Source organism: Camelina sativa, chromosome 19 (assembly GCF_030686135.1).
Source record: "Camelina sativa cultivar CO46 ecotype springtype chromosome 19, ASM3068613v1".
Lineage (NCBI taxonomy): Eukaryota > Viridiplantae > Streptophyta > Magnoliopsida > Brassicales > Brassicaceae > Camelina > Camelina sativa.
This window is the reverse complement of record NC_141898.1, coordinates 1,752,360-1,776,257: the sequence shown is the minus strand read 5'-3', so window position 1 is coordinate 1,776,257 and position 23,898 is coordinate 1,752,360. Positions and strand designations below refer to the sequence as shown.

The 23,898-nt window shown below is 38.8% G+C and overlaps 3 protein-coding genes and 4 pseudogenes across 6 annotated transcripts; 3 read left to right on the top strand and 4 right to left on the bottom strand.

Moving 5' to 3' along the window:
* The first annotated feature begins 123 nt into the window (after nucleotides 1-123).
* Nucleotides 124-3,450, top strand: LOC104764098 (receptor-like protein kinase ANXUR1 pseudogene; annotated as a pseudogene). Its single transcript, XR_015590744.1, has 2 exons — nucleotides 124-3,158; nucleotides 3,245-3,450. The product of XR_015590744.1 is annotated as a receptor-like protein kinase ANXUR1 pseudogene (transcript).
* Nucleotides 3,451-3,539: 89 nt separating this feature from the next.
* On the top strand, nucleotides 3,540-6,592 carry LOC104764097 (protein CLP1 homolog). Its single transcript, XM_010487549.2, has 9 exons — nucleotides 3,540-3,694; nucleotides 3,871-4,216; nucleotides 4,588-4,656; nucleotides 4,741-4,836; nucleotides 4,921-5,162; nucleotides 5,254-5,392; nucleotides 5,506-5,700; nucleotides 5,789-6,027; nucleotides 6,144-6,592. The coding sequence occupies exons 2-9, from the start codon at nucleotides 3,995-3,997 to the stop codon at nucleotides 6,280-6,282; spliced, it is 1,341 nt and encodes a 446-aa protein (XP_010485851.1). The 5' UTR covers nucleotides 3,540-3,694; nucleotides 3,871-3,994; the 3' UTR covers nucleotides 6,283-6,592.
* Nucleotides 6,593-15,147: 8,555 nt separating this feature from the next.
* Nucleotides 15,148-17,463, top strand: LOC104764096 (putative WRKY transcription factor 39). 2 transcript variants are annotated; one of them, XM_087502690.1, is made up of 4 exons: nucleotides 15,189-15,724; nucleotides 15,810-16,837; nucleotides 16,915-17,040; nucleotides 17,127-17,463. In XM_087502690.1, the coding sequence occupies exons 2-4, from the start codon at nucleotides 16,104-16,106 to the stop codon at nucleotides 17,272-17,274; spliced, it is 1,008 nt and encodes a 335-aa protein (XP_087358816.1). In that variant the 5' UTR covers nucleotides 15,189-15,724; nucleotides 15,810-16,103; the 3' UTR covers nucleotides 17,275-17,463. The 2 variants fall into 2 exon arrangements, with proteins under 2 accessions (XP_010485848.1, XP_087358816.1); XM_010487546.3 differs by having other exon boundaries at nucleotides 15,148-16,837.
* A 114-nt stretch (nucleotides 17,464-17,577) lies between these two features.
* On the bottom strand, nucleotides 17,578-19,115 carry LOC104764095 (F-box/kelch-repeat protein At3g04660 pseudogene; annotated as a pseudogene). Its single transcript, XR_015591392.1, has one exon. The product of XR_015591392.1 is annotated as an F-box/kelch-repeat protein At3g04660 pseudogene (transcript).
* An 886-nt stretch (nucleotides 19,116-20,001) lies between these two features.
* On the bottom strand, nucleotides 20,002-21,153 carry LOC104767328 (F-box/kelch-repeat protein At3g04660 pseudogene; annotated as a pseudogene).
* Nucleotides 21,154-22,001: 848 nt separating this feature from the next.
* On the bottom strand, nucleotides 22,002-22,625 carry LOC147920054 (uncharacterized). The gene has a single exon (XM_087503111.1). It carries the CDS (start codon nucleotides 22,623-22,625, stop codon nucleotides 22,002-22,004), a length of 624 nt encoding a protein of 207 aa, XP_087359237.1.
* Nucleotides 22,626-22,646: 21 nt separating this feature from the next.
* LOC109130766 (F-box/kelch-repeat protein At3g04660 pseudogene) lies at nucleotides 22,647-23,770 on the bottom strand (annotated as a pseudogene).
* Nucleotides 23,771-23,898: the final 128 nt, after the last annotated feature.

Sequence of the window (23,898 nt, the reverse complement as noted above, 5' to 3'; positions counted from 1 at the left end):
TTGATGATTGACTCATCCAGATCTTTCGGAGACTTTCTTTGTTTACATCCTTGACCATTCTAAGAAAAGAATTTCAAAATTTTATCCTAGTATAGCTCGATCAAATCAAAACTTCAAAAGCTTGTAACATTGTTTGAAACAAGTTTCTATATTTAGATTCGATAAATTCATGTTGTAGTAAAAGGAAAAAACACGTCTTTTATTTTCTTTTTAACAACAATATGCTAAACATAGCTTGTTCGAGTAATCCTCTCTGCCATGAATTTTTTCTAACTACTTCTGTTTCTCTTCCAGACAAAACAACGGAGATTGAGAAGAAAGAAAAAAACAGTAACCTCATTGTAGAGAAAACAAACTAAACAAAATAGAAAGAAAAGAAAAGAAAAGCCTACCTTTAGATTCTTGTCTTGCCTACATTTTTTTTGCTTCTTGTTGTTCCATGCAAGTCTTGTTTTGAGTTTCCATGGTTAGGTTATAGAGAAAATAAGATATAGAGCTTCCAATTTGTTTCCAGGCATAAAAGTGATCAATCACCCTCTTGATCTTCGCTCTTGCGATTTTTCCTTGAGCCAGAGAGTTTATACCCGTTGATGTGTCAGCCATGAACGGGAAAACTCGAGTTCTCTTTTTCCTCTTGCCTCTCACGCTTCTCCTGATATCTCCAACTAGATGTAACGGTCAGGATTTCGCGCTGGGCTGCGGGGCATCAGAAGCTTCGACTGACCCAGACAAGAAAAAATGGGAACCAGATACAAAGTTTCTAAAGACAGGAAACTCAGTTCACGCAACAGCTACATATCAAGACCCTTCACTTCTCTCAACAGTTCCTTATATGACAGCCAGAATCTTTACGGCTCCAGCAACTTATGAAATCCCGGTTAAAGGAGACCAAAGATATTTCCTCCGGTTACATTTCTACCCATCAACGTACACTGGTCTCAACATTTCAAACTCGTATTTTGCTGTGGCTGCTAACGATGTTATCCTATTGAGCAATTTTAGCGCTGAGATTACGTGTCAAGCTTTGACACAAGCTTATCTGGTTAAAGAATATTCTCTTGCACCCACCGCCAAAGATGTTTTGAGCATCACATTTACCCCATCAGACAAGCATAAAGACACATTCGCCTTTATAAACGGTATCGAGGTGATTCAAATGCCAGAACTGTTTGATACGGCGGTTCTTGTTGGTTTCGCAGATCAGACAGTTGATGCCAAGACATCAAATCTTCAGTCAATGTTTAGGCTTAATGTTGGTGGTCAAGACATCCCTGGAAGCCAAGACTCTGGTGGGTTAGCAAGAACTTGGTACAACGATGCACCTTACATCTTTAGTGCGGGTCTTGGTGTTACACTTCAAGCAAGCAACAATTTTAGGATCAATTACCAGAAAATGCCGGTGTCTGTAGCTCCAGCTGATGTGTACAAAACAGCAAGATCTCAAGGCCCGAACGGAGATATCAACCTCAAATCCAATCTTACATGGATGTTCCAGATTGATAAAAACTTCACTTACATCTTTAGACTTCATTTCTGTGAATTCCAGCTTTCCAAGATCAACCAAAAAGCTTTCAACATTTACATCAATAACAGAACAGCGCAAGCAGATACCACTCCTGCAGATATAATAGGATGGACTGGAGAAAAAGGAGTCCCTACTTACAAAGACTATGCAATATATGTTGATGGTAACAACGGAGGTGAAGAGATTACACTTCAGATGACTCCATCAACGTTTGGTCAACCGGAATATTATGATTCACAGCTTAACGGGTTAGAGATTTTCAAGATGGACACCATGAAAAATCTTGCGGGTCCAAACCCACAGCCGTCTCCTATGCAAGCTGAGGCAGAGGTTAAAAAAGAATTCAAAAGCGGAAAGACAACTGCTTTCATCATTGGCTCGGCAGGAGGAGTTGCAGCGGTTTTACTTTGTGCTTTGTGTTTCACGGTATACCAAAAGAAACGGAGATATCAAGGAGGCGATTCTCACACATCAAGCTGGCTTCCTATATATGGAAACTCCACCACATCAGGAGCCAAATCAACCATCTCAGGGAAGAGCAACAACGGAAGTCACTTATCCAATCTTGCAGCAGGTTTATGCCGTAGATTCTCTTTGCCTGAAATCAAACACGGAACTCAAAACTTCGATGATTCCAACGTCATTGGAGTTGGAGGTTTTGGTAAAGTCTACAAAGGAGTTATAGACGGCACAACAAAAGTGGCGGTGAAAAGATCAAACCCGAACTCAGAACAAGGACTCAACGAGTTCGAGACAGAAATAGAACTTCTCTCAAGACTAAGACACAAACACTTAGTCTCCTTGATAGGATACTGCGAAGATGGAGGAGAAATGTGTCTCATATATGATTACATGGCACTTGGAACACTTCGTGAACATCTATACAACACAAAGAAACCACAGTTAACTTGGAAACGAAGGCTAGAGATAGCAATCGGAGCAGCTAGAGGATTACATTACCTTCACACAGGAGCAAAGTACACGATCATACACAGAGACGTGAAAACAACTAACATCCTCGTAGATGAGAACTGGGTAGCTAAAGTTTCAGACTTTGGGTTATCAAAAACAGGACCAAACATGAACGGAGGACATGTAACAACCGTCGTCAAAGGTAGTTTCGGATATTTAGATCCTGAATATTTCAGAAGACAGCAACTGACTGAGAAGTCAGATGTTTACTCATTCGGAGTTGTCCTGTTTGAAATCTTGTGCGCAAGACCAGCGCTGAACCCAAATCTGCCCAAAGAACAAGTGAGTCTCGGAGATTGGGCAATGAACTGCAAACGTAGAGGAACACTAGATGATATAATAGATCCGAATCTGAAAGGGAAGATCAATTCGGAGTGTTTGAAGAAATTTGCAGACACGGCGGAGAAGTGTCTCTCAGACAGTGGATTAGAACGGCCGACGATGGGAGATGTTTTGTGGAATCTTGAATTCGCGCTTCAGCTTCAAGAAACTGCCGACGGGACTCGTCGGACTCCGAATCGTGGAGGAAGCTCCGAGGATGTCGGCGATGGAGGAGGCATGGCGGCGGTTAACGTTGCCGGCAGAGACGACGTGAGTGATCTTTCTTCGGAAGATAGCAGTGGAATCTTCTCTCAGATTGTAAATCCTAAAGGGCGATAAGGTAATTTTGTATTATTTACATTTTTACTCCTAATTTTAATTTTAAAGTCTTAATTTTTGTTTTTGTTTTTTTGCTCTTATTGACAGGATTAAAAAAAAAAAAAAAAAGGAATTTGGATTAAAAACTTGAAGATGATTTTACTTTTGAGTGATATGTTTACAAATAATTAATCGAAACATGTTTTAAGATAATATCCCCTTTTGTGATATTTACATGTAATCACAATTATATTTGTATTTACAGTTCCTAGTTAGAATTCCTTATTTTTTTAAATGGTAATTTGTTTTGTCGATTGAGAACTGTTTTACAATTTTACCCTTGTCTAAAAAAGGAAATTAAAAAATCCACAATAAAAAGCGATATTAACCCTAAACTAAAACTACGATTTCAGTTTTTAAGTTTTTAACTCTGTTTCTCCCACAAACCACCACACGTTTGCGAATCTCAAGTTCTCAACCTCCTTCCTCTCGTCACCGTCTTATAGCCGCCGGTCATATATTCGCCGCCGTTGGTCTTCTCTCCGTTGGCCATTGTGGGTAAGTTCATCTCTCTCTTGTTCGTTTCTGGGTATAGAAATCAGTGGCTCTCTCGATTTTTAGATATTATCTTTCTCTGTTACTACTGATCAAAGACGGTGTGTAAATCTAGCAAAGTTTGCATCTTTCTTCTCTGTTTCCTATTTTTGTTTACTTAGATTGTACTTTTGTTATAGGCTGAAGAAGAAGAAGAAGAGCAATCACAGGCAATTGTGTGTGAAGAGAGCGTTTAAGGTGAAGAGAGCTCCTATTACTCGGAGTGAAGGTCTAAGGTGAGGCAATTGTGTCCGAGTGAAAGCAATGGCTTACGGTGGTCCGTCAATGAATCCACCGGCTATGACTGGCGCTGTTCCCGGGTCTGGTAATCTGAAGCAAGTGAAATTGGAGAGAGAAAGCGAGCTCAGGATCGAAGTCTCTGAGGAGCCTCTCAGACTCCGTTTGGTCAGCGGTACCGCTGAGATTTTCAGCTCTGAACTGCCTCCTGAAATCTGGCGTACGTTTCCTCCTCGCCTCAAATTTGCGGTATGTTCTTTTTTTTCTACCTATAAATTCAGTCCCTTGGTTCTCAGAGCGTTTGCAAGTCATTATTATGCTTATGGCTAATAGATACAGTGAGCTTGTTGGTAACATATTTGGTATTGGGGTTTTGGTTGTTAGAAAATAACAAGCCTTTCTTGATTTGGTTTAAGTTGTGGTTATCTTTCTTGAAAGGTACATACTTTGCCAGTGAACTTTGATTAGGTTTGGGTTGGATAAAAGACCCAAGGTTTATGTAAAAATAATTATTAAGTGGGTTGTATTTAGATTTATGATAAATGTTACTCTGCCCAGTTTGTTTCTGATCATAGCTCTGAAACACCTTGCTTGCTGTTGTGCCTTTTGATTATTATTAGGTTTTCACCTGGTATGGAGCGACAATTGAGATGGATGGTGTCACGGAAACTGACTATACAGCAGATGAGGTAGGTTTACTTGTTTCATTCCCACATATCCTTCAGATATTTTAGAGAGCAAAATATATCAACTAACAATGTCTTCGTTTCTAGACACCGATGGTCAGCTACATTAATGTACACGCAGTACTAGATGCTAGGAGACGTTTTGCCAAAGCTTCCACATCCAATGAACCAGAATCTTCTCAGGTACTTTTCCTCGATAATCATGTTATTGTATTCCAATAGTGGCAAAGTTTTAAACACTTGGTTTTAAGAATTCACTTAATGCAGGGACCTAGGGTTATTGTAGTAGGGCCTGTCGATTCTGGGAAGAGCACATTGACAAAGATGCTTCTTAGTTGGGCAGCTAAACAAGGATGGAAACCTACATTTGTTGACCTTGATGTTGGCCAAGGGTCAATTACAATACCGGGATCGATTGCTGCTACCCCTATTGAAATGCCACTGGATCCAGTTGAAGGGTTTACTCTTGATATGGCCCTTGTATACTACTACGGCCACATCACACCTAGGTAAGTGATTTTCAAATTTCTCTTCCCCATCATATCATATGTTCTTTCACTCAATGAGTAATTTTAAAACTTTATATGGTGGCTTCCTCAGTGTCAACATTGAATTGTACAAAACTCTGGTGAAAGAGCTTGCTCAAGTTCTGGAGAGACAGTTTGTTGGAAACCCTGAATCTCGAGCTGCTGGAATGGTGATCAACACAATGGGATGGATCGAGGGTCCGGGTTATGAGGTAAAAAATTAGCTCCTTTTTAGCGTATTTTCTAGTAAAAATAGCTCCTTTTTTAGTGGATTTTTCGTTGTGCTAACGTCTGTTAAAAATTTGTATTTGCGTTGTTTTTGCAGCTGCTTCTACATGCAATAGACACATTCAACGCCTCGGTTGTACTAGTATTGGGTCAGGAAAAACTCTTCAGTAGGCTTAAAGACTTCCTTAGTAGAAGTAAGAGTAATGTTGACGTCGTGAAACTTCACAAGTCTGGTGGAGTTGTAGCTAGGGCCAGAGAATTCCGTCAAAGTTCTAGGACTTCTATGATTCAGGTAAATATTTTCAGTCTCATATCTTTTAATATCTAATTTTCATGTCTTTGGAAGTGAAACTCATAAACTAGAAAACTTAATTTTCCAGGAGTATTTTTACGGTCTATCGAAAGAACTCTCTCCGTATGCCAATACATCGAGTTTTAGTGATCTGCAAGTGTTCCGAATTGGTGGTGGACCACAAGCTCCAATGTCAGCTCTGCCAATAGGGTCTGACCGGGTTTCAAATCCGTTGAGGGTGACGCCTGTAAATATTGATAACCGGGATCTGCTGCATTCTGTTCTGGCTGTCTCATACGCTGAAGAACCAGACCAGATTGTCTCAAGGTAATCTCTAAACGTTCTCGCTGTTTCCAAAATCAAAAGCTTTTGTTTCTTTTGGTCCTTGCGTTTTTGATGTTTTTTTCTTTGTATCTGATATGGTTTTGTGTTTGATGATGCAGCAATGTTTCTGGTTTTGTGTATGTGACTGAAGTTGATATACCGAGGAAGAAGATAACGTATTTAGCACCATCGCCAGGGACGTTACCTAGCAAGTTCTTGATCGCTGGATCTTTGTCATGGCTTGAGTCAACGAAATGATTTAGTTAGGGAAGAGAGAGAGGCATGTTCTGTGCTTGGACGATGCAGCAGCTCAATTATGTAACTTAAAATTTACAAGTAGCCAGCCCGTTTTGTCCCATACAAACCGCACAAGGTTTTCTTACAGTTCTGAGTTTAAAAGATGATTGCTTTGGATTAGATGTGTTTGTATTTCTGTACTATGATATTAAAAATAAATTGATGTTCAAGTAGTGATGTTTTTAGAAAAAAAAAGTGTGTTGTTGCTATAAGTTTTTCTGTATATGCATGTGACAACATATTAATTTTAAAATCTATTTACAATTTACCACATGGTACACAATATAAGTAGTAAAAAACTACACTACACCTTCATTGTGAGTTGCAAATTTGGAGATCATCGTACCAAAAAAAAAATCTCTTAAAATCACATTTTTTCTTACATAAAGGGTCAACTTTAGTGGTGTGTTCACTAAAGACATACTTGTTGGATATGGTGGAATTTGTCAGCAATACAACAAAAAAAGTAAGGACAATTATATATAAAATGTACATATAATTGTTAATATATTTATTGAGGAATTATTTAACTTATTCGTTTACATGATTGTAAGAAAAACTCTTGATAATTAAAAAATTTCAATGCACTTTAAAATTTGTAGTTTATTTGTGAAGTAATAAACTAATTTTATACTCCCTTCTTGAAACTAATGTTTTGTAATAAAAACAACTTAAATATATACATATAGTTTTTTTAATTTTGTACGAACTTTTTTCTTTTTGTCAAAATGTATTTATTACTGTTTTTTCTCGAAATAATAGATGATCATTTATACTTCAGTGATAAAAATAGCCTGCACACTTTATTTTGTTTGATATAAGTGTTGGTTTGAAGATTATATTAATAAGAAAAGATTCAGGTAAATGAAGATTATATTAAATGAATTCAAGTACTAAGAACAACTTATTTTTACCATATATAAATTTATAATAATATTAGGATTCATAACTTTATAATTTCAGAATTAATAGAAATTAATAGAATTTTGTTTCAAGATAAATTAGAAAAAAAAAAAAAAAAAAAGTCGAAATCCAACATATATATAATAGAAATTTGAAAGCAAAAACGGCCAGATCCATAATATAGTTTATACGAAAGATACATAATATAAGAAAAAGTTGGTTACCTCGAGTGAGAACCATGATTTCATCGTAGAGGCGTAGAGCGAACAACATTAATACTCCATACTATTTTAAAACTATTCACATGTATTTCATATATATACCGTATATAGTCTGTACTGATGATCATGCATGGTTTTGCTTCTAGCTAGCTATTAATATCCCATGTCAGTTTGTGAATTTTAAAAGACTCGCCGTTCCCCTCTTCCAACTCCCCGTTCCCCTCGCCTCCGCCCTCCTCTGCTGGATCGGTCCCTCGCCGACATCCTCCGATGAGTAAGAAGAAGAAACTTCGCCCTCTTGTCCCTCCCCCACCGCCTTTCCTTCGACCCGCCCCGAGTAAATCCTCCCTTAAAGTCTCAAATGCGTTAAGGGTTAGCGTCAAGTTCGGACCCGCCGGTGAAAGATCAGCTTCCGAGTTCCATCCTGGTGGCTTCCTCTCCGGATCTCTTCTTGGTCCCATATCTGAATCTGGATCTGAAATCTTCCTATGACTCTCCGAAGTCTGTTGAATCATCCTCCGGAAACCCTCCAGATCTATCTTCCCCTCCAGTGGAGGATCTAGCTTCCTCCTCCTCTTCTGCAAAAGAGGCGCATTCTCGGGCACCGTCGCCCCTCCGTCGTACGCAAGTGTGGCGAGACCCCCTGGCCTATCAAAGATTGGCAATCCCACAAAGAATGCCTCTGGAGCCCCCTTTATTCTCATCCCGGATGAAAATATTGCCGCAGCTAAAGAGGAATTCAAAGATTACATCTATGCGCAATTTCATGGCCCTCCTCATGATATGGGTCGTATTATTGGCGTTGTTAACGCTCTATGGGCTCGATCGGGACCACACATCTTTGTCCACCGTATAGGTCATGGTACTTTCCTTCTGCGTACCCCTAACCCTCGAACTCGAGCGATCCTCCTGAGTCAAAATATGTGGAACATTGCTGGTCATCCTATGTTCGTGGCCCCGTGGTCACCTGATTTCACCCCGGAAAAGCCACCCCTCACAAAAGCTCAAATAATTGTGGAGTTTAGAGGTATCCCGTACCTGCTGTTTAATGACGAGAGCCTGTCTCATATTGCCTCTACCGTAGGTGACCCGAAGGCTCTTCATCCTGAGACAGCAAGGAGAGAAACTTATGAAGTCGCAAAGATCCTACTTGAAGTAAACCTCCTTGAGGAGTTACCCTCGAAGATCATCTCAGGTTACAGTGATGGGCGTGAATTCCAGATAGATGTGAACTATCCATGGCTCCCACCGAAATGTCGTGCCTGTGAAGAGTTTGGGCACATCTCTGCTACATGTCCAAAAGCTTCTTCCCAACCTGACGTACCAAAGATTAGGGGATCAAGTCAGTTGAGAACCGGGTCTCGCGGTCCTGCTGCTCGAAGGAGATCAAAGAGTAGAGGACCTCGTCCTGCCTCAAGCGAGAGGACTCTCCCTATCCTAGAAACAACCCCTCATGCCTCAAAGTCTCAGGAACAATCTCAGGAGCATAACTCTCTTTCGGCTGGAACTACTCTGATAACTCTCAAAGATCCTGTACCGGTCTCTATCAAAAATGGTCCTTCACCTTCTGATCCAGGTCAGCCGTCAGTCGAGGAGACCCCATTTAATTTGGTCACAAAGAAGAAGAATAGCAGTCCAAAGGCTGCGAGTGCCTAATCAAGTTAAGTAGATATGTTTTTTGGATGGAATATCAGAGGTTTAAATAGCCATAGACGACACAAGATGACAAAAAGTTGGATTAATATCCACAAGCCTCTTTTTGGAGCTTTTTTGGAAACAAAGATTCAACCTACGCATTCTAGGAGAGTAAGTAAAGCTATCCCTCGTGGTTGGCAGTTTTTCGAAAATTTTGACAGCCACAATACGGCGAGAATTGTGGTTGTGTGGGATCCAAGAATCTCTATGGTGATTTACAACATATCAACACAGGTTATTACTTGCAGTTTTTTCAACCTGGCTGAGAATATAACCTTCACGGTGTCATTTGTGTATGGTTTCAACCTCATGGAAGAACGGGTGGCATTGCGGGAGGAGTTAAAGCTCCTTCATGATTCTACCCCTCTATCTAGAAGTCCCTGGGTTGTCTTGTGGGATTTCAATCAAATCTTACGGGGCGAGCACCACTCAAGTTTTCCAGAGATGGACATTGACCTTCAGAGTGTTTCGGATTTTCAGCTTGCTCTTCAAGCCTCGAACCTATTTGAAGCCCCATCGAAAGGGCTTCCATTTACTTGGTGGAACCACAAGGAAGCAGATCTTATCTCCAAACGCATTGACCATGCACTCATTAACGAGCATTGGGCTCGGAGTTTCCCTGAGGCATATGCAGAATTCCTTGAATCGGGTCAGTCTGACCACTCTCCATGTCTGTTCTCAGTCCCTTCTCTACATCGTGTGGTCAAGCGACCATTCAAATTTTTCTTGCACATCATTGATCACCCAAATTACTCGGCAACAGTAGAGTCTGATTGGTCAGCTCCATATATCATTGGTTCCAGTCAGTTTAAGCTCACACGAGCACTTAAGCTGCTGAAACCGAGCCTACAGAGTTTGAATAGGAACCATTATAGTGGGATCACTGCCAGGGTTAAGGAAAAAGCCGATGAGGTTGCACAAAATCCAAAGGCGCCTGTTGACCTCCCCCTCCACCTCTCTAGCAAGAGAAGATAATCTAGTCTCGGAGGAGTGGAATAGGCTGCAACTAGCTGAGGAAAAGTTCTTTATGCAGAAGTCTTGTATTCAATGGCTGCACCTTGGAGATAAGAACTCAGCATTTTTCCATAAAGTCGTGGCTCAAAGGAACTCTCAAAATCATATCCATTTTCTTACAGACGATGATGGCAAACGTATTGTTGATCCTTCGGAGATGCATGCCCATGCAGTGGAGTACTTCACGTCTGTGATTGGTTCCACTGACTTACCTACCTCACCCGTCTCCATAGAATTTCTCCAGAACATCCTCCCGTTTAGATGCTCTGCACTCATAAGGAAAGTTTGCTACGAGAGGTCACTGACGAGGAAATCCGTGAAACTCTATTTGCAATGCCCTTGAACAAGTCTCTTGGCCCAGACGGATACCCTGTCGAATTCTATAGATCCTCTTGGTCATTGGTCGGAGCTGATCTTACTCTGGTTGTTCAGGAATTTTGTCAAAATGGCAGACTTCTCAAGGACCTCAATGCAATGGTTCTTACCCTTATCCTCAAGTCACCCGAGGCATCCTTGCTTTCAGACTACCGACCTATTAGTTGCTGCAACCTCGTATACAAACTAATCTCTAAGATTCTGGCAAATCGCTTAAAACGAGTCCTGCTCAATTGTATCTCGCCAAACCACGCTGCTTTTTTAAGCGGTCAAAGCATTGGTGAAAATGTGCTGTTAGCAACAGAGATCATCCAGAACTATGAGAAAGATTTATGCCCTCAAAGCTCTCTTCTCAAGGTTGATATTAGAAGGGTTGTCGATACAGTCTGCTGGGATTTCATCCTTAAGATCCTTGAAGCTCAAAATTTTCCATGCCTATTCATCACCTGGATCAAGGAATGTATTTCCACCCCACGTTTCTCTACCGCTATAAATGGTGAGCTCGCTAGTTTCTTTAAGGGTATGAAAGGTCTAAGGCAAGGAGACTGCATCTCTCCCTACCTCTTCATTATGGCTATGGAGGTCTTTTCAAAAATGCTAAATTTGGGTCAAGCACAAGGCAGGTTCTCTGCACATCCTTTGTGCATCTCTCCTTGTCTAACCCATTTAGCGTTTGCGGATGATCTGTTGATCTTTTCAGACGGTTCTTTACATTCTTTGAGGGGAATCTCAAAGATCCTTCAGCAGTTTCACTCTTTCTTGGGGATTGAAATGAACCCTGCAAAATCAGAGCTGTTCCTTGGGGGTTTCAATGACTTAGACGCAGCAAACCTTTCCAGGCTACTTGGGATTCGGTTAGGCTCTTTTCCAACCTTTTATCCAAAAGCTAACAGATCAACTCCACTCTTGGACGGCAAAGTATATGTCTTATGCAGGTAAAATACGGCTAATAGTCTCGGTAATCTATGGAAAAGTAAATTTCTGGAGCCAAGTCTTTGTTTTACCTAAGGGCTTCTACAAGAAGGTGGACTCCCTGTGTGCTGCTTTTCTTTGGAATAATGCTACATCCTCAGCAAAGGGTGCAAGGGTTGCTTGGAAGGATTTGTGTAAAACAAAGGAGGAAGGGGGACTAGATATGTGATCCTTGGAAGAATTTGCAACTGTTTTCCGTCTAAAGCAGATTTGGGGGCTTTTCTCGAGATCAGGTTCATTATGGGTGCAGTGGCTTGACCATAATGTTTTTGGTCAAAGAAGTTACTTGTTGATGGAGAGTTCCCCACGGCTCTCATGGAATATTAGATAGATGATTCAGTTAAAGCCTATCTTCAAGACCCTGATCCGTTGTCAGATGAGGGATGGGTTAAAAACTTTATTCTGGTTTGATTCTTGGACTATGCTAGGTCCGTTAATTGATCTTTTTGGTCCTCTTGGCCCTCGGCAGTTATGCATTAACCGTGAAGCCACCGTTTCACAAGTCACTTGTCACGGTGAGTGGTTCCTACCAAATGCTCGGTCCCACCAGGCGGAGCAACTTCAAATTTGTTTGTCTGCGGCCGCTCCTCCAGACTCATCTTGAGGTTCTGATTGGTACCACTAGACACAAGTTTCGGGGTCTTACTTTAAATTTTTCTCCTGCAAGGCTACTTGGAAACAAATCAGGCAGTCAGTCCCTATGGTACCTTGGTACAAAGCTGTCTGGTTTAAGGAGGCAGTCCCACTGTTTTCTTTCATCCATTGGCTAGCAGTTCTTGGCCGGCTCAACACGAGAGATCGACTACGACAATGGGGAATGAATGTCTCTGCTGATTGTGTCCTCTGCTCCTCTGGTATTGACTCACATGATCACCTGTTTTTTTAGTGTGAGTTTTCCAGATCTCTTTGGGTGGTTTTTGCAGGTAAAATCTCTGCAACCTCCCCCCCCACATCGTTCTCTTCAACCGTCTCTTGGGTTCAAAGTGTGCAGTCATCGCCGCCGCGACATGCGAGCAAAATACTCAAGCTTCTCCTTCAATTAGTCATCTACACGATTTGGAAGGAGGGTAACAACAGAATATTTTCTGCAACAGCGTGCCCTACTACCAAGATCAAGGTTACTATTGACCACATCATGCGTAACCGTCTGATATCCCTCTTGCCGAAGGATCCAGATGCTTCTACAACTTTCCTAGGATACTATTTTGGTTGTATTCAAAGCCCACTTTTAAGTGTGGCTCAACTCTTCTTGTAAAATTGTTTTTGATGTTCCAGTTTGCTCTCTCTATCGAGCTAGGCATGTTTTTTTGGGTCTACATTGTAATGTGTAAACCTTTTTTATTGATATAAAATTTAACGTTTAACCCAAAAAAAATCCATACATTACAATAATTTTCCTTGCATGTTTAGGCATTAATATGAATTTGATGATGACTAGCTATATAAAACGTGACACGCTCGGGCCTTCAAAAATTTTAATCATATGTATTCACCCTACTAGATTTTAAACCCCTAAACGTTATACGTTGACACGCAACTATATTTTTCCTGATCTAACCGAAAAATAAAAATAAAAAAGAAGCTGCGTATTTTTTTTTGTGCAAAATATAAGCTACGTATAAGAATAGTATATTTGATGAGTTGATCGATCGTGTTTGACTGTTTTCTGGTCGGGTTTTTTTTCTTCTGATAGTTAACAAGTGGTAACACTGGTAAGAATAAGATACCTTGGATAATTTCAAAAAATGTAGTAGTAATATATGAATAAATTCAAAAGTCACACATTAGTTTTTAGTTTAACGTGTGATTGGCTATCACAATTTCAAATCAGTTCAGTCTGTAATATTGTTGAATAAGCTCCAAGTAAGAATCGGATCCGAAGAATGTTAGATGTTTTTGTCTACCCAAGTGGCAGGCATTATTAAATATTTTTTTAACCTAAATTGTGCTTTTCCTTAAAGAGGTGAGATTATTAATCTGTTTTATGATTGTCCTAGGAATACAAAAGGGTTTAAAATAGAAAAAAAAAATGAACTGTAAAGATTTAACATGTTAAGTATTATGTTTCTCTTGATAGTAAAGTAAACTTATTTGTTTAAAAACCACGATATGCGTTGAGTTGAAAATGTAAAAATAAAACATAAAAATAGCTATATCGGTATTTAAACTGTAGATATGCTGCATTCTATAATAAGATCACTGTTGCGTTGTATTATAACCTAAGACATTAAATACAGAAAATCCTAATCATTTGAGTGACTATTTATTAGCTACAGAAAGAAAAGATCCACTTATTATCATTGTCAATATGTAAAAAGATCATAAACTAAAACAAAGAAAGGAAAATATCATATAACAACAACAACAACATACAAACCAATAAAAAAACTAGGGGTGGACAAAAAAACCGAAATCCGAAAAACGAACCGAACCTAACCAAAATAAATGGTTTGGTTTGGTTATGGTTAAGTCTAAAAATCCGTTTGGTTTTTATTTTAATTAACCATTTGGTTTAGGTTTGGTCTGGTTAAAAACCGTAAAACCGAATGGTTTTTTTGGTTTTTTATAAAAATTTAGGATAATTAGATATAATTAGTTTTTTCAACTTATAAATTTATATTGGATAACAATATCAGTAATTTTTTTCTTGATTGGGCTTATAGTTATTGATCTCCAAGTTTTTTTTTTGGTTTTCTTTTTCAATAGCCTTTACTTTTTAAAAGTTTAAATTTTAATTAAGTATTTGGGTTTACAAAACTATATTTGGATTCTATTTTTTTGATTTTTGTTTAGGTTTTACTCTTATGCTTATTTTTTAGTTATATATCAACTATCTATTTTTTAAAGTATAGAATAACCGTTAAAACCGTAACTAAACCGAAACCAAACCGTTATACATATGGTTTTTATATAGTTTAATTTTTGATAAAACCCAAAAAACCATAAACCGAAAAACCAAATCGTAACCAAACCGAATTACATATGGTTTCTATATGGTTTAATTTTTATAAAACCAAAAAAACCGTAAACCGAAAAAACCGAACCGAAACCAAACCAAAAAACCGAACGTTTACCCCTAAAAACAGAGAAAAAAAAAGTAGAGAGAGAGCTATTCTAGTCAACAATCGTGAATTCCTGATGCAACATGCTAGAGAGAGACGACCAGAGGAAATAGATATAGGATACGTGTCGACATCTATACCGTTACCTTTTTCTAATTTACAATCTCGACGAGAGACACAATGGGTCACACAATGGACGTTTTTCTCCATTTTATGGGAATCGAGAATAGTGAAAATAATATAAAATCCATACATACTTTTAAGAAAATGAATACAAAATCAATTTTACCATATACATAGCACCTATATATACCTTTCTTTTTTTTTGATAAGAACAAAATAAAGAAATATATGAACATAGTAGAAGAATTTTTGGTGGTCAATGTCAAAAATATTAATGGAAAAAAGCGCAGGTTCGTGTGAACTCTATTCCATTAGTTTAGTTATTTAGTTACATATCTTGCTTTCAAATATATCCGAATAGCAGAAAAATTACATTTTTTATTTATATATAGTCAGATTTTTATTGGTTTGCACGAAAATTAGTAGGTATAAAGTAGGTCCACTAGTATAGAGAGAGTCTCTCCTCTGAAACTGCGACGACCACAACAACATCTCTCTCTCTGTTCTGTAGTGTTCCATTCCACCTCTGTTTTTTTTTTTTTGTGTGTTTGGTTTTTTTATTTTATTTTAAACTATATTTACTCTAGCTGCTAGACATTTAAAATTGGAATTTGGTCTCATTGAGAATGTGAATAAAATTAAGAAGAAAAAGGAAATATTTTTAAAAATTTTGGTGGGGGAATTTTAAGTAAACAAAAAAAAAAGCAAAAGTCTCAACTCTTCCCCACCCACAAAGTGGAGCAAAGCAAAAGTCATAACCTTTGACACTTTTTTTGTTTGTTTGTTTATCTCTCTCACACATCTCTCTATTTTTTTCTTGCAAATAAACAAACAGGACAAATCTTTCTTTCCCTTTAGTTTATCCTCAATAAAAATTCTCTCTTACTTATGTTTGATCTCAATTGTATCTTCTTCAGAGCGTATTCAAAAAGATCTCATTTTTCTTTCTTACTTAAAAAAAAAAAAATCTCTGCCCTTTTTTTTGGTCATGTGAGCTAATATTATTTTCTGGGTGTTGAAAAAGATCTCATCTTTTCTGTGAGTTTCGATTTTTACTTATTAGCAACTCTTTTTTGGAAGTAAATTGGAGAAGAATAACTCATGGTGTTTGGTCTCTTTCTAGGTTTCTTGGGGATTGAGTTCTGGATTTGATCTATTTAGCTTTATTTAATGTGTCTGTAAACCCCCCTCTTTTTCTTGTCTTTATTACATATATCTGGTTTAGCTTTCTGGATTTTAGATTTTGAGATCTTTCCTTTTTTTTTATAGGTTGCAAGGCTTTTTTAGTATGATTCGATTCCTTTGGTTTAGGAGAGATTTGGGTGTTTAAGTAAGTGATTGAGTTTGTGAATTAGGTTTTTTTTTTTTTTTTTTGTTGTTTCTCTGATCTGGAGTTTGGGTAGAAGAAACAAGAGATATGGAGGAAGTTGAAGCTGCTAACAAATCAGCTATAGAAAGCTGTCATGGAGTGTTAAATCTCCTGTCTCAACAAGCCGGCAGTGATCCCAAATCCTTAGTGGTTGAAACAGGAGAAGCGGTTTCCAAGTTCAAGAGAGTAGCTTCTCTGTTAAGCAGAGGGTTAGGTCATGGCAAGTTCAGGAGTATCAACAAGTTTAGGTCATCTTTTCCTCAACACATCTTCTTGGAGAGCCCCATTTGCTTTACTAACGATGTTACTGGTGATTACACTCAAGTTCTTGCACCAGAGCCTCTTCAAATGGTTCCAGCTTCCGCTGTTTACGATGGAATTGAACCAAAACACCATATGGGTCATCCTCCTCCATTAATGCTTACTCGCAACATGTGTGTTGACAAGTCGTTTCTGGAGTTAAAGCAGCCACCGCCTTTTCGTGCTCCTTATCAGTTAATCCACAACCACCAGCAGATAGCTTACTCTAGGAGCAATAGCGGTGTTAACCTTAAGTTTGATGGTTCTGGTAGTAGTTGCTATACTCCGAGCGTATCAAACGGATCAAGATCATTTGTATCATCTCTTAGTATGGATGCTAGTGTAGCTGATTACGATAGGAACTCGTTCCATTTGACTGGATTGTCCCGTGGGTCTGACCATATATCGCAGCATTCCCGGAAGATGTGCTCTGGTAGTATGAAATGCGGAAGTCGAAGCAAATGTCATTGTTCCAAGAAAAGGTTTGTCATTTTCTCTGTGGACCTTTTTAATATTGTTTTGGTATCTCTTTGTAAAATGTTTTGATCTTTTTTTACAGGAAACTGAGGGTAAAACGATCAATCAAGGTCCCTGCAATCAGTAACAAGATTGCTGATATACCCCCGGATGAGTATTCATGGAGGAAATATGGGCAGAAACCGATTAAGGGCTCACCGCATCCACGGTACATATATACATCTTTTGATGCAAGGTTCCTTATAAATTTGTGTCGATTTAATATAGATCTCTTTTGTTTTGTTCCGGTTGCAGAGGATACTATAAATGCAGCAGTGTGAGAGGTTGTCCAGCAAGGAAGCATGTGGAGCGATGTATCGATGAAACTTCAATGTTAATTGTAACTTACGAAGGTGAGCATAACCATTCAAGAATATTGTCTTCACAATCAGCTCACACCTGACGAAAACAGAGTCAATGCGTGTCCTTTTTTTTTGCGTCTACTTTTGGATTTGAAGAAGAATGATATTTAGATTCGGTCTTTGTAGCTCTGATTTGCAATTGTATATTCCACGTTGACATGAGATTATAAGAGCACTTGTGAACTCGGATTCTGTGGCAGTACCAAGAAACATGGACAATTTGGTTTCAACCGAGCTTTTTCCTAGATATATCATATATGTGTATGCATGCCACAATATATATATATAAGGTTTAAAGCATCTTAGATCAATCGTGGTTTATACCCCACACCAACAAGAAAGTCTGAAGTAAGAGATTACTCCATCTTAAATAAAACTCCATCAAAATGAGATAACAACACTGGTAAAGCATGCAGATGATAAAGATCCAACTAGCCCAACAACACAAAGAAGAAAATCAAAGCTTGTCAGGCAGCTCCACAAACACATAACAACTATTGTCTGAGATCTTAAATTAAATGAAAGGCGATACCAAATGATTTAACTCAGATTTAACAGAAGAGTAACATAGGACTCTCTACATGATCCAAATAAACTTCGAGAGAAGAAAAGTTATCTCAAAGTCCTTCAACCACAACTTTTTTGGCCTTGTTTATTTTGGGATCAAAACTGATCAAATGGACCGGGTTAATGGGACTGAGGGGTGCAAATATAAGCTCGCCGGTACTAAGTGTACCCCTGAGCTCGAAGGAAACCACCCCAGCTAATTTTGACCAAGAACGAGAAGAAATCGCAAGCGAAGATCTATACCATTTTTTTCCGCTGCAGGCATCTTTCAGAACCCACAGGCGAAATATATTGTCAAACTGCGTGGCTGAAGTTAAAGCTATCTTTCCGTTGTAGTTCACTAGGTTTTGGAACCAACAGTCAGCTGGTGGCTGAATGACATTAAACTCTTCAGATATCAGATCAAAGGATATCAAAAGTCCTTCACTTCTGATCCGAGCATGATAATAAACAACCCCATTTATGCATATCCCTCTAGTTTTAAGAAGAGGAAGATGAGGATGCTTACATTCGATAACATTAAACTCTTCAGATATCAGATCAAAGCTTATCAAAGATCCTTCACTTCTGATCCAAGCATAATAATAAACAACCCCATTTATGCATATCCCTCTAGTAAAAGGAGGAGGAAGATGAGGATGCTTACATACGATACTTCTCCATCGTTGTTTAGGTCCTAGAGTGAAAACTTGATGCTCCTCGGACACAACTTGCGATTCACGTCTTTGGCTGCCTTGTAGTACCGTCATGCACAAGATTTTGTATACATCATTCACCGGATCATATCCGAAAAAGGAGTATAAACCCCTTCTCGTAGATCTGACCCTTGGTAAGGTTAAGAACTGTCCCGTGCTAGGGTTTCCAATCATCACCTTAGTATCAATTTGACGACAGATCAAGCTGCGGACGGGTGGAGAAAAGCCATACAAATTACGCCGATCCGGAGTTATGTTTAACCTATGGTGATCAGAAGATGGATCTTCTTGGGAACAAGATTGTATGAACTGTTCCTTCGTGTAGTAAGCGAAGACAACGAAAAGGAGACGCGGCCGAGTCGAAGATCGATTCAGGTACGACTTGATAAAATCTTTGCCACGGATTATGGATGACCCGAGTTTTGAAACGAAGATGAGCCAGGCTATGGATCTGGCCGGAAGTTTAAAGAGAATCTCTACAATCAGATCCAGATGAAGAATCGTAAACGGATCTTTTCTATCGCTTTCTTCCAATTCTCGTTTCTTTGAACATTTCCTGACCCTTTTCATGGCGTTTCTCGCTTCCTAATGTACTTTACCTATTTTAGGGATTTGCAAATATATCCCTTGTATATATATACAAAGAACAATACTTGGTTAACCTCTTCATTCTCTCCCTTATAAAATAATGAAATAAAATCTATATATATTATTATAAAATTAAAACTTTAAACCGCTCTTTAATAAATTCAAACCGACATATAATTTCGTTATACTTGTAAAATCTAAACCATAACTATCTCATTTGTGAACCCAAACCGACATATATTTTCGTTCTAATTGTAAAATCTAAACCCTAAGATCTCATTTGTGAACCCAAACCGACATATAATTTTATTCTAATTGTAAAATATAGACCCTAACATCTCATTTGTGAACCCAAACCAACATATAATTTCATTCTAATTGTAAAATCTAAACCCTAATCATCTCATTTGTGAACCCAAACCGACATATAATTTCGTTCTAATTGTAAAATCTAAACCCTAATCACCTCATTTGTAAATCCAAACCGACATATAATTTCGTTTTAATTGTAAAATCTAAACTCTAACCATTTCATTTGTAAACCCAAACCGACATATAATTTTGTTCTAATTTTAAAAATCTAAACCAATCCAATATTTAACTTTCCTTAATTAAGTATACAAAATTTGTTTTCTTAATTCGTTTTGTTTTTTAATTTAATTTTGATTTATTTTTTTAATGAAATATTAGATGAAAAATTCTGATTGGCCGAGAGAAGAGGGGTGAACAAAAAGGTTCACTCAGAGGTGAATCTAAGTATTTTTTTATACAAATGTGGTGATCTCTAGTTTAAAATTTTGACTGAAAAATCATAATCATAATTAAGTTTGTCAGCCCAAAAGACTTTGTCCTCTTCAAATAAAAATCAAAATTTGTCAGCCCTCAACACAAAATGAAAGGCATGCATCACCAAATGATTTATCTTTTTGAGAGAAACATAGGACTGTCTACATGATCCAAATAGACTTCGAGAGAAGTAGGGTCATCTCTAACTCCTTCAACCACAACTTTTTTGGCGGTGTTATCGTTGAGAATGAAGCTGATCAAATAGACCGGGTTCATGGGACTGACTCTGAGCGGTGCAAATATAAATTCGCCGGTACTAAGTGTACCCGTGAACTTGAAACATTTATTCCCAACTAAATCTGTCCAAGAAGGAACCAGGACAGATACTTCTGACCATATTCCTTTGCTTGCATCTTCCAGAACCCATATGTCAAGTTTACTGTTTGACATACAAGTGTTCGTTAAAGCTAAATTTCCGTTGTAGTTAACTAGGCATTCGGGTAGCTTAATGAAACTAAAGTCTTCATAACTCAGATCGAAGCGTACTAAATATGCTGCATATTCGATCGAACCAAAATAATGAAGAACCCCGTTTATGCATATCCCTCTAGTACGAGGACGAGGAAGATGGGAACGCTTACATTTGATCTTTCTCCATTTTTGTTTAGCTCCTAGAGTGAAAACTTTATGCTCCTCGGACACATATGGTGATCCACAGCTTTGATGACCAGGTACCGTCATGCACAAGACTTTGTATACATCATTCACCGGATCATATCCGAAAAAGGAGAATATATCTCTTCTATATGTTTTCACTCTAGGTAAAGGTAAGAACTGGCCCGTGCTAGGATTTCCAATTATCACTTTAGTATCACACTGACGGCAAATCAAGCCGCGGACTGGTGGAGAAAATCCATACAAATGAATGGGACGGGGAGTTACGTAAACTCTCTGATAATGATCAGAAGATGGATTTTGCTGGGAGAAGGATTGTAAGAACTGCTCCCGCTGCATGTGGAAGTGAAGATTGTAGTAAACTGAGAATAGAAGACGCGGCCGAGACGAAGATCGAGTCAGGTACAACTTGGTAAAATCTTGGCTGCGGATTATCGAAAACCATTCTTTTGAAACGATGACGAACCTAGCTATTGATCTGGCCGGAATGTTCAGAAGTATCTGTACTATCAGATCCTGAGGTATAAAAGGAAACGAATGGGTTTCATCGTGTTTCTTTGAACGTTTTCGACTGTCCCTGACCGTCTCTTTCGTCCTGACCCTTTTCATCGCGCGTTTCTCAATTCGTCTTCTCTGTTTCGCTCTTAAATCTTAAGCCCTAATTATATAATATCTTCGCCGACAATTAAAAACAAAAACGAAACCCTAATTAATAATAATATGTTTATCGATTTTCAAGGATTTGCAAATAAAACCCTATCTTTTTACGGCCATTCCAATTTATCCCGTGTGTATTCGCTAGTCACTATTCAGGACTGTACATTTAAGGTTGTGTTTATGACAATATATAAAACTAAAACTTGGATCGGCGTATCGATAATTAATTATGTTTAGTAAATAGCAACTGCAAATTTGCATAATCCGCAAGCATACAAAACCATTAACCAAAGACTAGAATATGTCTCAGTTCGAGTAATAAGGAAGATTCTTAAACTACTACTATCCTCGAAATGAAATGGAACTTGAACAAAAAAAAAAAAGACAAGAGAAGTTGGGGCAATCACACCGAAAGAACTAGCTAGTCGTCAACAAATTAACGCACCTAATTAGGCAGAACCATATGACTTTCTACATGATCGAAAAAGACTCGGATCACAGCAGAGTCATCTCCAATTCCTTCAATCACAACTTTTCTGGCATCTTTTTCCTTGGGATCGTAACAGATAAAAAAGAACGGGTTAGGGGATGGGATCGGTGCAAGTATTATCTCACCGGTACCAAGTATACCGCAGAACATGACCTTTTGATCATTTTTTTTTTTTTTTTTTTGAAACTTTGTGAATTTTCATTGAAGAAAATGGATTGTAGTAGCTACAATAGGTTGATACAGCAGATAAGCCTTGCCAAAAAAAAAATAAACTCAAGGGCTATCTAGGAAAACTTTAAGTAAGTTGAAACTACACATATATGAGCCAGTCTCGCAGAAGGTTTTTGAAGATCTTCAGGTTGCTTCTTGCGAGTAGTGTGTCTCTAACGCTTCTATCCAAAACCTTGAACAGAACATGCAGTGGAGTGGTGACGTTGGTGTGAAGTCTGGTATTATGTTCCCTCCATATAGTGTAGATGAGTACCTGTGCTACAATTCTCCTGAGAGTAAGGGCAGAGGTGGTGTTTGGCAGATCCAGCCAACCTGAGAGGGCTTCCCAGGTGTGAAAAACAAAGGGTCGATACCCGAGCCTTCTTGTAGCATATAGCCATAACTCTTCACTGAAATCACAATGAAGGAAAAGGTGCTCACGAGTTTCCTGATAATCTCCACAAAGACAGCAGAAAGTTTCAATCTGCATTCTCCAATTCTCCAATCTTGATCTTGTTGGAAGCCTGTTGAGATGGGTTAGCCAGTGGAGGAAAGCATGTCTTGGAGTAGCGCCTTTGAACCAGACTTGCTTCGTCCAAGAGAGAGGAGCAGATCTTTGTCTTAGGGTTTCCCACGTTGCTTTTGAGCTGAAGAAATCTCGATCATCATCATCAATGGACCAGAGGAAAGAGTCTGGATCTGTGCCTAGAGCAGGAGACTGCATCGTTGTGAGATGGATATGTAGAAGTTCTGCTTGAGGTGAACGCGCCGGTCGGAGAGTCCATCCAGAATGTGAACAAGCTTGCGATACAGTACCATTTAGAGGAATACCCGTTTGAGCCGGTCCAGTTGGTCCCAGGTAGAAGGGATCACAGCAGCAAATTTTGATCATTCCAATATATATCTTTAATAGAAGGGATCACGGCAGCAAATTTTGACCATTCTTCTTTGGTCGCATCTTCAAGAACCCATAGGTCCATTGGACCGCTGAATCCATGACACACTATAGCTATCTTTCCACTGTGGTTCACCAAAATACCAAGCTGTTGTAGTATATAATCATCAGGTAGCTTACTGACATTAAAGTCCTCAGATCTAAGATCGAAGCTTACTAGAGATTTTTCATCGTTGAGAGAAGCTAGATAATACACAACCCCATTCCTGCATATCCCTGGAGATTCAGATTGATGACGATGGATAAACTTACATTCGATCATTCTCCATTTTTGTTTAGGTCCTACCGTTAAAACTTGATGCTCCTCTGTCATAGGCTCCTCATAGAAAGGATCTTCCCACTTGAAGCTTTGTGATCCACGTTTAGTGATCACCGTCATGCACAACACTTTGTATAGATCATTAACTGGTTCGTATCCAAAAACAGAGAATATGTTCTTTCTGTTCGTTTTAACCCTAGGCAAAGATACAAACTGTCCTGTACTAGGGTTTCCAATGATCGCTTTAGTACCGTTTCGACCAAAGATGAAACCGCCGATGGGTGGATTAAAACAGTACCGTAGATCCGAATTGATAGTGTAACTAACCCTACGATGATCAGAAGACGGATCCTCCTGAGAGCAGGAGTGAAAGAAGTGCTTCTACGTGTTGCGACGGTAGACAGCGAAAAGAAGACGCGGCTGTGACGAAGATCGTGTCTGGTAGAAGTCGGTGAAGTCTTTGCCACGGATGATTGATGACCAGTGCTTCGAAACGAAACCTAGCCTTGCTATGGATTCCGGCAGCAGTTTCATGAGAATCTCTACTTTAAGTTCCAGAGCAATGATGGAACACGGGTCGTGTTCTTCATCTCTTTGTTCTTCTGTATTCTTACACTTCCTTCCCCTTTTCTTCATGATGGCTCGCTTTTTTCAATTCCTCTCTCACTATTTCGTCTTTTCAAACTCTGAAAACCCTAGTCCCTAGGCCTACCTTACTCAGGGCGATACCAAATCCTGAGTAAACCGTTTTATGAATTTGCAAGTCAAACCTTCTATTTTACA